This window comes from Temnothorax longispinosus, chromosome 11 (assembly GCF_030848805.1).
Source record: "Temnothorax longispinosus isolate EJ_2023e chromosome 11, Tlon_JGU_v1, whole genome shotgun sequence".
Taxonomy (NCBI): domain Eukaryota; kingdom Metazoa; phylum Arthropoda; class Insecta; order Hymenoptera; family Formicidae; genus Temnothorax; species Temnothorax longispinosus.
Window position 1 is genome coordinate 1,070,372 of NC_092368.1, and position 11,146 is coordinate 1,081,517.

General features: G+C 43.9%; 3 protein-coding genes across 3 annotated transcripts; 2 read left to right on the forward strand and 1 right to left on the reverse strand.

Moving 5' to 3' along the window:
* The first annotated feature begins 12 nt into the window (after positions 1 to 12).
* On the forward strand, positions 13 to 2,969 carry LOC139821908 (protein VAC14 homolog). Its single transcript, XM_071793326.1, has 6 exons — positions 13 to 508; positions 598 to 1,177; positions 1,437 to 2,008; positions 2,131 to 2,249; positions 2,340 to 2,419; positions 2,489 to 2,969. The coding sequence occupies exons 1-6, from the start codon at positions 128 to 130 to the stop codon at positions 2,797 to 2,799; spliced, it is 2,043 nt and encodes a 680-aa protein (XP_071649427.1). The 5' UTR covers positions 13 to 127; the 3' UTR covers positions 2,800 to 2,969.
* Positions 2,970 to 3,044: 75 nt separating this feature from the next.
* Ikkepsilon (I-kappaB kinase epsilon) lies at positions 3,045 to 6,528 on the reverse strand. Its single transcript, XM_071793325.1, has 4 exons — positions 5,733 to 6,528; positions 4,308 to 5,481; positions 3,912 to 4,113; positions 3,045 to 3,788 (listed from the first exon to the last, which is right to left on the reverse strand). Exons 1-4 carry the CDS (start codon positions 6,154 to 6,156, stop codon positions 3,351 to 3,353), a joined length of 2,238 nt encoding a protein of 745 aa, XP_071649426.1. The 5' UTR covers positions 6,157 to 6,528; the 3' UTR covers positions 3,045 to 3,350.
* A 157-nt stretch (positions 6,529 to 6,685) lies between these two features.
* Positions 6,686 to 11,123, forward strand: Usp5 (ubiquitin specific protease 5). The gene is made up of 13 exons (XM_071793323.1): positions 6,686 to 6,947; positions 7,038 to 7,163; positions 7,506 to 7,682; positions 7,747 to 7,853; positions 8,149 to 8,676; positions 8,814 to 8,885; positions 8,972 to 9,167; positions 9,274 to 9,426; positions 9,497 to 9,678; positions 9,889 to 10,268; positions 10,340 to 10,552; positions 10,797 to 10,906; positions 10,998 to 11,123. Exons 1-13 carry the CDS (start codon positions 6,846 to 6,848, stop codon positions 11,061 to 11,063), a joined length of 2,412 nt encoding a protein of 803 aa, XP_071649424.1. The 5' UTR covers positions 6,686 to 6,845; the 3' UTR covers positions 11,064 to 11,123.
* Positions 11,124 to 11,146: the final 23 nt, after the last annotated feature.

Sequence of the window (11,146 nt, forward strand, 5' to 3'; positions counted from 1 at the left end):
CGAGTCGCAGTTAAGCAGTCCTTAAAGAAGTTGTAGATTATTACTACGCAAGAAGCCTCGCTCCGATTCTTCATTCTTCTTTCCGTTTAATGATTGATCGATATATGCTTTTTGTTAATCCGACAGGATGGTGAAGGAGTTTGCCGCTCACAATAACACCGTGCAGATCAAGAGACTGCTGAAGGTTCTTGGGCAGGACTTCGCCACCTCGCAGAATCCGCATACGCGCAAGGGCGGTTTGATAGGCCTCGCAGCGATCGCGGTCGGTCTTGGAAAGGACACTGGTCAATACATAGAGGACCTGATTCACCCGATCCTAGCATGTTTCTGTGACGCCGATCTGAGAGTCCGATACTACGCCTGCGAGAGTCTGTACAACGTAGTCAAAGTGGCAAGGGGCGCGGTACTGCCTCAGTTTACAGACATTTTCGCCGCTCTCAGCAAACTGGCTTGCGACTCTGAGCAAAGTATAAAAAACGCCACAGAGTTACTCGACAGACTAATGAAGGTAGCCGGCGAATACTTTAAAGAATTCTTAAAGATGCAATTTCTCCTCTTTTTACAACTCTCACACTCTCACGCATATTCTGTTTTCAGGACATCGTGACGGAAAGCGGCCTCTTCGATTTAGTCGGATTCATGCCTCTGTTGCGCGAGCGTATCTATACGAAGAACCCATTTGGCAGACAGTTTGTGATATCATGGGTATCCGTGCTGGACGCGGTGCCCAATATGGACTTCACAATATTTCTACCTGAGATACTCGACGGATTGTTCAGGATACTGGAGGACCCAACGCCGGAGATCAAGAAGGTCACGGATACGGTTCTCGGTGAATTTTTACGTAGCATAAAAGCCAATCCCGCGAGAGTGGATTTTCCGGCCATGATAAACATACTGATTACACATGCTCAGAGTAGCGACGAGCTGCTTCAATTGACCGCCATCACGTGGATCAAGGAGTTCGTACATCTTTCCGGGCCGCTTATGTTACCGTACATGTCCGGCATTCTCGTGGCCGTTTTGCCCTGCTTGGCCTACGACGGCGACACACGCAAAAGTATTAAAGAAACGGCGACGCAAGTAAATGCAAATTTAATGAAATTAATAATCGTCAAGAGTACAGAAATTACAAACAAGGATCAAGAAAAGGTACATCCTACAAAAGAGAAGGATGGTAAGCAGCAATTCAATTGAATTGTGATGAGTTAAGCGGCATTTTGAATCGTTTCTAACATAACACGAGTATTTCAAATTACTGCGACGGTTGTTTGAGATCAGACGCGATTTAAAATTCTAATCATTTGTGTGATTAAATTATTTGCAAGTTTGGGAGAGAGAATTAAACATTAATCTTTGTATCATTTGGAAAACATATTGTGCATATGTGGTAATAATAATAATAATAATAGAATTCCCTTTTCTTTTACTTTCAGATGTAACACAAGATCATTCTCTGGCTGAAAACTTAGATCTCGCCAGCGTAGTGGAGGTGCTTACGAAACACTTACTGTACCTGTCGGTCCAAACTAAAGTTGCAGTTTTAAAATGGATACATCACTTGTTTATAAACATTCCACAAAAAATGTTTAATCACATCGAGGACTTGTTTCCGATATTAATGAAATCTTTAAGTGACACTTCCGACGAGGTGGTGCAACAGACTTTAGTGGTAATGGCTGAGATTATCAGCTCGAAATCTCCGGAGGCGGTAGCGGCCGATCCCAACGCAAAGATGCAGAACAAGTATTTCACAAAGTTTATAATCAATTTATTGAGACTCTTCTCGACCGACAGACATTTACTGGAAGAACGGGGCACTTTCATTATAAGAGAGCTGTGTACGCTTCTGAGCGCGGAGGATATATACAAAACTCTGGCCAAGATATTGCTGGAAGAACAAAATTTAAGCTTCGCCTGTACAATGATACAAACCCTGAACGTTATCCTGTTAACCAGTTCCGAGTTATTTGATTTGCGCAACAAACTTAGGCATTTGGACTCTCCAGTAAGTTTCTCCGTATATTCAGCTTTCCCGTGAAATTTTATTTAGTCGAACGTGATGGTATCAGTTCCGTTACAATCAGCTATATAAACAAAACAATATTCATGACTGGAATTTTTTTTTAGGACAGTTGCGCGTTATTCGAGTGCCTGTATGTGTCCTGGTGTCACAATCCAGTTGCGACAGTCGCCCTGTGTCTCCTGTCTCAACATTACCGACACGCGTGCAACATCATTCGATCTTTGTATCCTTTATTCTATTTCTCTCTCTCATTCTACTTTCATTATTTCAACGAATGTTTTTAAGACCTTAACACAACGTCTGTATATATCAGCGAAAATATAGAGGTTACAGTGGAGTTCCTAACGGAGATAGATAAATTGGTACAGTTAATAGAATCACCGATATTTACTTGTAAGTATGTGGCATTGCTAATAAGAATATTAAAAGCGCGTTACATTTCTTCTTCTTTTTTTGTTCAAGATCTGAGATTGCAGCTTTTGGAATGGGAGAAGAATGATGCTTTAATATATGCATTATACGGCTTGCTCATGATCCTGCCGCAGAGTGATGCCTACGCTACTTTGCAACGTCGTTTAGCGGCGATACCTCCAGCTACGAAGCCGATATCTAAAAGTGATCACTCGCAGGAGAAAACTGATGCTAATTGCCCGTTCGATTTCGACAAACTGTTGAAACATTTCCATGCAGTACAAGAGCACCACAGGGAACAGAAGCGCAAACAAAGACTGAATTCCTTAGTCGAGAGGAATACTAGTTACGTAGATGTATGAATCACGCGTTCCTTTTTTCACGCGCGAAAATTCGTACGCACGGATTTTACAACGCATATAAGAGAAAAGACACGCCTGATTTGCTAATTTTTTACCGCATAATTTTACTGCATAATGTAAAACTTATGTTTAGCTTTGTTATATAAAAATATAATTATTATTTATTGAAACGCAATCGTTACTCGTTGAAAATAAACGGTCATATCGTTGATCTTGAAGTAAAATCTTAAGTCATTTCGACGAGGGAATAGAAGTACGAATTTATTTAACATTTACCTTAACAATTTATACACTAACAAATCGTACAGATATATCGGAGTTCTAATATATACATTCTAAGGCCGGTATTCATAGTCGGTTTTTATTTTAAGACCGTCTTAAGTAATGTCTTAAGATACTAATACGGCTTTGTGTTTGGTTAATGACATCTTAAGATTGTACTCAAGACGATATTAAATATAAGAACCGACCGGTGAATGAATACCGGTCTAAGTTTCAGTCTTTATCTCGTAATTATTGTCAGATTGATAAAGAAATGATAGACGCGTATATTAAAATTCATATCCCGCATCGGCCATGTCTTCTTCCATCCTCTCAATTGTTGACAAATGGTCAAGTTGGTCTATAAGCAGACCGTTTTCACAAAGTAGCATCGCGATGTGTTCTTGCGTGTCACAGATGTTGCGCCATTTCTTCGTGCTTTCCTGCACTGGCACGCTCGTTTTTTCGATCGTTTTCGATTTGCCGGGCAGCCTATCCAACGAGTGCAAAAGATTCTCATTGCGCTCCTTGCTCTCTTGCGACAAACGATAGGAGAACGATTCCAGCACGCGTTCGTAACTGTCGATATCCTTGTCTAATATCTGAGTCTGTAGGAACACTGTTTGTGCCATTTTATACCAATCGGCGACGCACTCGGATCGCTGCGTCATTGCCGGTATACACTCCGTCTCGAGAAGCGCTTTCAATCGACGCCCCGTTTCCGTGACCTGTTTAATGAAGGAGATTGCGACGTTTCAATGAATCTCGCGAGAAATAATTCGTGCGAGTTTTCTATTTCTGTCTTAATTTGTAATAACGGATTAGGAAACTCGATACGTAAATGTACGTACCTTTATGCGTTCAAGAACGTGGAATTGTTCGTCGTTGTAAGTGAGACTACGAGTAGCCCTGTCCCTCAGTAAATGTTGCCACCCATCCCTCAGGCGATCGACCAACGTCGCTGCCCTTTGGCTCGCTTTCGTGGCCCACGGGCACCACAAACCGCGAGTACTGTTGTCCCATTCTCCACGCAAGCTGCCCTCTTTTACATATCTGCAATAATATATATACGCTAATTACATTTCATGAAATTACATTTCATATTGCGAATCGCAAGATCGTAAGAATTGAATGCTCAGAAACGGGAGAACAACCGCTCGCTGTCGATGAAATTAATCCTTTTTTCTATTCGGTGAATTTTCTCAAATGCAGTATTTAGATGTTTTGCATCTTTTGAGATAACTTACCTCTGATGAAGTTGCACTATTGCTGGAGTCAGTTCGCTCATAAGTTCCTTGCTCTTCACGTCTAATTCTTTCCGCCAGCTTTTGACCTCCACCGCAGTTTGACTGCCAAACTTTCGGAACACGTGCCTGGCAAAGGTCTCGCTCCTCTCTACCGCCAGGACAGTATCCTCCACCGCTTTTGTGAATTCCTTCGAATGCTGACACTTTTCCAACACTCGAGTAAGCTCCGTGGATAAGAGACCGCTGAACGCGTCTATGGCGTCCCGCGACAATTTGCTGCACAAAGCCAGTTTGTCGATTCTACGTTTACAGACGTGTCCTACGGAGCACGCGACTTTAGCTTGGCTCGCGTCGTTCTCCACGGAAACGAGATTCGCGAAGACGGGAAATTTGGGCAGCTCGGTCTCCGTCGGCAACACGACGTTGTTATTCTCTCGCGAAAACAGCATCAATGGTTTGTCGTTGCTAGTATTGGGATATCCCTTGCCTGGCGTAGACTCCTCGACGAGATTCGTGAGGGGAACCTCCCCGAGAAGAAGAATCTGCGCGTGAGGCATAATTTCGGTCTGGTCCTGAATGTGTATTTGCAAAGCGACTAGCTTCTCTTCTGGATGTAGGAAGACCTTAATCAAGCTGGCTCTATGAATGTTAAATATGTGAACGGGTTTTCTGCAAAGCGTGTCCGTGACCTCGCTGAAGAATCGCTCGAAGCTCCAGATCCTTTGCGGATCGACCTCGAGTAAGCCGGCCAACAGCGGAGTCACTATCTTCTTCAGGCCCGTGCTCAGCTGGCAGGTCTGCGGCAATTCCCTGCTCCACTCGATTGGCCCGTTCTCCGAAGTTTGCAGCCCAGATATCACGCCCGACGCCTTCTTCGTGGTGATGTAGAACATGGTCTCCTTATTTCTTCGCCCGCCGAACGGCCTGAACGGCAGATTACCCGTCGCAACGTGATAGAGAGTCACACCTATGGACCACAAATCAACGGTCGCACCGAAGGTCTTGCCGACGGGTTTTCTCAAAACCGCGCGTTCGTACATATCCGGATGCAGATACTCTTCAGTGCCGTACAGCGAAACAAACTGCTGATCCTCCTGCAATTCCCGAGCTGCTCCGAAGTCAGTAAGCTTGTATATCGTACTGCCATCGTCAGCGATGAATTTCATTATATTACCTGCGCGAGAAGAAACAGAGGATAACCAAGAAACTCCGACTTCCAAGTGCAAAACATGTACACGTAAAGTGTTGAGAATATAAGTGAGAACAAAGTCACGCGACATCGGTTTTGAATAAAACTAAATGAAAAATTGTGTTTTGTAACAAGAAAAACAAGAGCATTACTTTAGCTTTATAGATTTCCCGATTGTATCTTCTGTGTGTATCATGTCATGATATCACGAGTGACGTGTCTCGTGGATCTCTTACCTGGCTTCAAATCACGGTGAACTAAATTGTTGTCGCGCAGGTGCTTCATGCCAGCTGAGAGGTGCTCGAGCACCAGCAGGAACTCGCTCTCCGCGAGGCCGTACGTGTTCTCCGGGTCGTCCAGGATGTTGAAGAGGCTGCCGCCAGTGCAGAGCTCCATGACGATCACCTTCCCCCTGCCGTCCTGCTCCTCCTCGATCGCCAGCAGCTTCACGATGTTCTCGTGCTTGACCTTCTTCAGGACTTCGAATTCCCGCACCTGCACGTCGTGCGGCCGCATGTGGCTCAGCTGATTGAAGGTCTTGACCGCAACCGGTTCCCCGTTGTTCTTGTTGACACCCTGGAACACCGCGCCGGTCGCCCCCTTGCCGAGCACGCTGGTCGTGCACCAGACGTAGTTGGCGGACCCACGTAGGAACGACATGTCGTTCGCGCGAAGCTTCTCCTCCGACTCGGACGAACGGTTTTCGCCAACTTTCTCGACGTCTCCTCGCTCACGGTACGCGCTCTCCTGACAGTCCTGACTCCTCTCGTGACGTCACGTACGTGACACCTTCCGCGTTTCTCCGTGTCGTATCGATGGACGTACGTCGACGCGTCTCCGTTAGAAAGTCGTCGATCTCCAAGAAGCATTCTCGGCCGGAATGTTAGGGGCAGCGTCAGGCAGCGTATTCCCGAATCTCGAGTGCGGATGATTTGGCGTCTTGGCTTGGATATTAAAAGACAGCGTTGGGCAGGTTGGGCTTGGAGTAGCACATGGTCACGAAGTCACGAGCGGCGCGGAGGGGCGGCGAGGGCGCGCGGACAACCTATGCTGAGAATTTCTTTGTTCTTTCTCTTGACAATCTCGACATTGGCAGCCCTGGATATTCCAGGAGCTTCGCGCTTTTACCGCGCGAGGCCTTCGGGAGCGATCCGGAGTTTGGCTTGTCACTCCCTTGCACCACCTTGCACTCCCTCCCTGACTGCCTGACTCCCGTCCCGTGAGTCCCGTCCTGTCGAAGAGGGCAGCCGGCAGAGGAGGAAGAGAGAAGAGAGATAGAGAGGAGGAGAGGAAGAAGAAGAAACTCGGCCGGAGCCCGAAACAAATCCGGCAAACTGCCTCTTTTCGCCATGGAGCTGACGGAGTTAACGAAACACCTGGATAAGATCAATGTCCCGCGTGCCGGCGACAGGATATACAAGGACGAGTGCGTTTACTCCTTCGACACGCCAGTAAGATTATCCGGCCCTCGTCCTTTGTCCCCCTACGAGACTGTCGGGCGCGATCGTTATCGGTTGAAAAAAATATTTTCTCTGTCCAAGGACACGGCTACCGGCCTCTACGTCAGTCTCACCACCTTCCTGGGCTTCGGACGGGAGCACGTCACCCGGTATTATGAGAACACCGGCAATCCTGTGTACCTTCATATTAAGCGTACTAAGAAGGAGGTAATTTCAGTTTGCAGAGACAATTTTGTGACACGTTTGTGGAAAAGTTGTTTCAACTTTTATCTTTAAAAGCTAATATAATACAATATAATTAATATAACCGAGACGTTCCATATATAAGACTTCTGTCAAGTGCTAAGCTACATTGCCAATACTAATTAAATTGTTGATACTAATGTACTAATGCTATCATTCGCATTGGCATTTGATGTGTAATTACACTTGTATTCAAACGAGACTTAATTTTTGTTAATAAGAATAATTAGTAGATCACATTGGCAATAGAGATTTGTTAGATATAATTTTTCACATCTGAATTCAGAAATCTATAAAAATTTTTAGATTCCGTCTGAGGAGCAGGGAGATGGACCTGAGAAGAAAATCACGCGATTGGCGATAGGAACAGTTGGTGGATTCATGCCTGATCAGCAGAAGTATATCTATGAGGAGACCTACCAGATAGTCATTTTACCTGATTTCCTTACTATCGCTTATCCCACGAGCGATCTGCCCGAAAAGGTAGGACTTATCTGTGAAATTATGTATAATCGATAATATTTAAAATACACAATACTGTTGGCAGGTGGAACAGGCAGTTAAAACTGTATTACAAATGGAAGGCGCATGGGCAGTGGCGCAGGTAGAAGCCGTAGCTAACATGTGGGACGGAGAAGTCAGGACGGAGTCAAAGTGAGTCTATTAAAATTTACTATTAAAAAATTTATTAATTGGATGATCTCGATTAATTTCACATATCTATTAAATTATACGTTCAAATATTAGAGAGTATTGCTACTTATTATCACAAATGCGCTTTACAATACGCTAAACGCTTTTATATTGCTTTTAAGTTATCACTTGGAATTTATAAGCATTTAAATTCAGAAAATATGAAACTTTTCTTTTAATTATTGAAATAACGTTTAATTATCTGAATAGAAATCTTTGTTTCAAGCAAGAATGTCAAGTTTGTCGGACTTTTTAGACACGCCGCGACTCTGAAACAGCTGGACAACGGTAAAAAAATCCCGCCGAGTGGTTGGAAGTGCGAAAAATGTGATCTCACGCAGAATCTCTGGCTCAATCTGACCGACGGCAGCGTACTGTGCGGTCGCAAGTTTTACGACGGAAGTGGCGGCAACGGTCATGCCGAGGAACACTACCGAGCAACCGGTTATCCTCTAACCGTGAAACTAGGCACGATCACGAAGGGCGGTAAGGCCGACGTGTTCTCGTACGACGAGGACGACATGGTGGATGATCCAAATCTGGCAGCGCATCTATCGCACTGGGGCATCAACATCTCACAGATGGAAAAAACGGACAAGTCGATGATTGAACTGGAATTGGATCTTAATCAAAAGTTCGGCGAATGGGTCTCCCTTCAGGAAGCGGCCAGCAAATTAACACCGATGTACGGTCCCGGCTACACCGGACTGACCAATCTGGGAAATTCCTGTTATCTGAACAGCGTCATGCAAATGCTGTTCACTATTCCTGATTTCGTTAAAAGGTGCGTAAAATTCTTTATGATGCGCTTCCGTTTTTTCGCAAATGATTTTTGCTTCTACCGTACATAGGACTAGTAGAGTCTCTCTGATAAAAGGAACGTTATAAGATCGACATCTAGTAATTGCCGGTAAATTTCAGATATGTGGAGAAAGCGCCAAGAATATTCGCTAGTAATTACAACGACCCGGCGTCGGACATTAATGTTCAAATGTAAGTTTCGGTGATGCTCGATAAGGTAGTATTTAGCGATTGTATAAAACTCTGAAGGATAATCCAAAAAATCTCAATTTTTTTAGGGCGAAATTGGGTATCGGCTTACTCTCTGGTAAATACTCGGATCAACCGAGCAAATCCGGCACGGACGACGAGTCGCGGCAAGGTATTCCGCCACGGATGTTTAAGGTCCTGATCGGTCGCGGAAACGCTGATTTCTTCTCAAATCGACAACAAGATGCTCAGGAATTTCTTCTTTACCTGATTAATTTACTCAATGTAATTATTAATTTCATTTTCAGTAGTAATCGAACATTTCTTTATGCACTGTTAAATCTATTATTAAGTTAAGCCGAAGATTTTAATCGGGGAAATTTATTGATAGCGCAACAATCGACACGAGGTGTGTCCCACGGAATGTTTCAAATTCAAAGTCGAGGAGAGATACCAGTGTGGCAAATCTAACAAAGTCAAGTACACCAGTCGGCCGGAATATATCCTGCCACTGCCGATACCATTGAACGCGGCTGTGAATAAGGTGTGTATATTCAAACACGTTTGATAATTTTTTCGAAGAGTGATTAAAACTAATGAAGCGACTAATCAAGGACGAGGTAGCTGCATACGAGGCTCAGAAGAAGGAAGCCGAGGCGAAAGAGCAGAAGCTAGATTCCAGTACTATCGTGAGACCCCGTATAAAATTGTCGTCATGCCTCGAAAGTTTCAGTCGCACGGAAATTGTGGAACAGTTTTACAGTTCGGCATTGAACGAGAAGACGATAGCACACAAGTAAATATCGTTATAGCTACCGATGGCTAAACGTTGTTCCATTTACTTGATAATTTTATATCGAACATGTTAACTCCGTTCAGCAATCAATAATATTATAATCTATTACATTTCTCTGAGTATTCTACTTATCTATCTACATATAATCGTTAAAAATCGACCAGATCTGATTTTTCACAACAAATTCTTTTCACGTTACTATCTTTTTAGAACCACCAGACTGGCCAGCTTTCCGGATTACTTGCTGATCCATCTAAAGAAGTTCACCATGAAGGAAGACTGGACGTCCATCAAGCTGGACGTAGCGGTAGAGATGCCAGACACAGTGGATCTGAGTTTTCTACGTGGAAACGGTTTGCAGCCCGGCGAGGAACTGTTGCCGGACGGTGTTAAACCACCGCCGCCTGTCTACGACACGGTTCTTCTGAAGGAATTGACGGATATAGGCTTTTCACCAAACGCGTGCAAGCGAGCCCTGTACTTTACGGAGAACCGCAGCCTCGAGGCCGCGACCAATTGGGTGATGGAGCACATCGCAGATTCCGATTTCGACGAGCCATTCGTGCCACCAGGAGTCGACGTTAAGTCTGGTAAATTGACACGCTTCAGCTTCGAATCGTAGCCGATTGAGCGATTTTTTTACCTGACTGATTGATTTTAGGCGAAGACAAATTTGTGGCAGATCGAGCTGCTTTGGAAATGGTAATGAGCATGGGCTTTACGCGGGAGCAAGCAACGAAGGCACTCAAAGCGACCAACAATAATCTGGAGCGTGCGGCCGATTGGATTTTCAGTCACCAAGCCGAGCTCGACGCCCCGGAAACGGACGGTACCGCGGCGCCAACGAAGGAGTCATTCAAAGACGGAAGCAGTCGTGAGTCACAAATATATGTATTTTTCAAACTGCGAATTGTAATATCAATAATTCGAGAGAAAATATATGACCTCTTATATAAACAATACGAACGCGATATGCTAAAATGGATAAAAATGAAGTGAAAATAAAAGAAGTTAGAAATAATGTAACTAAATTATTATCGGAATTTATGAAGCTTATAGCATTGTTGAGAGGAATTGAATGTACCTTTTCGGTTGTTTTAAGCGTTTCCGTGTTTTAGGATACAAATTAGTGGGCTTTATATCGCATATGGGCACATCGACGATGGTAGGCCATTACGTTTGTCACTTGCTGAAGGAAGACCGATGGGTGATATTTAATGACGAAAAAGTACGACAGTTATTTCTTGATCTTTGTTTTATAAGATTATTATTTCTGAAAACTTTGATATTTCTCTTCTTACACAAATTTATTATTGCAGGTCGCTTTATCGGAAAACCCGCCGAAAGAGTTAGGATACATCTACATGTATCAACGGATTGACTAGTGTAACTGCTGTTTTGTATAAAGATGTTGCTTTTCAACAATAAAAAAATAATACAAATGGTTTTTATATTATATATTGCGTAT

Bases quoted from the DNA above. Each gene is read 5' to 3' on its own strand.
- LOC139821908 (XM_071793326.1), top strand. From the start codon at position 128: ATGGTGAAGGAGTTTGCCGCTCACAATAACACCGTGCAGATCAAGAGA. The intron at 509-597 runs GTAGCCGGCGAA...TTCTGTTTTCAG, and splicing joins TACTCGACAGACTAATGAAG to GACATCGTGACGGAAAGCGG. The intron at 1,178-1,436 runs GTAAGCAGCAAT...TTTTACTTTCAG, and splicing joins TCCTACAAAAGAGAAGGATG to ATGTAACACAAGATCATTCT.
- Usp5 (XM_071793323.1), top strand. From the start codon at position 6,846: ATGGAGCTGACGGAGTTAACGAAACACCTGGATAAGATCAATGTCCCG. The intron at 8,886-8,971 runs GTAAGTTTCGGT...CAATTTTTTTAG, and splicing joins TCGGACATTAATGTTCAAAT to GGCGAAATTGGGTATCGGCT. The intron at 9,427-9,496 runs GTGTGTATATTC...CGACTAATCAAG, and splicing joins TGAACGCGGCTGTGAATAAG to GACGAGGTAGCTGCATACGA.
- Ikkepsilon (XM_071793325.1), bottom strand. From the start codon at position 6,156: ATGTCGTTCCTACGTGGGTCCGCCAACTACGTCTGGTGCACGACCAGC. The intron at 5,482-5,732 runs GTAAGAGATCCA...CTTCTCGCGCAG, and splicing joins TCACCGTGATTTGAAGCCAG to GTAATATAATGAAATTCATC. The intron at 3,789-3,911 runs GTACGTACATTT...TTCATTAAACAG, and splicing joins ACGTTCTTGAACGCATAAAG to GTCACGGAAACGGGGCGTCG.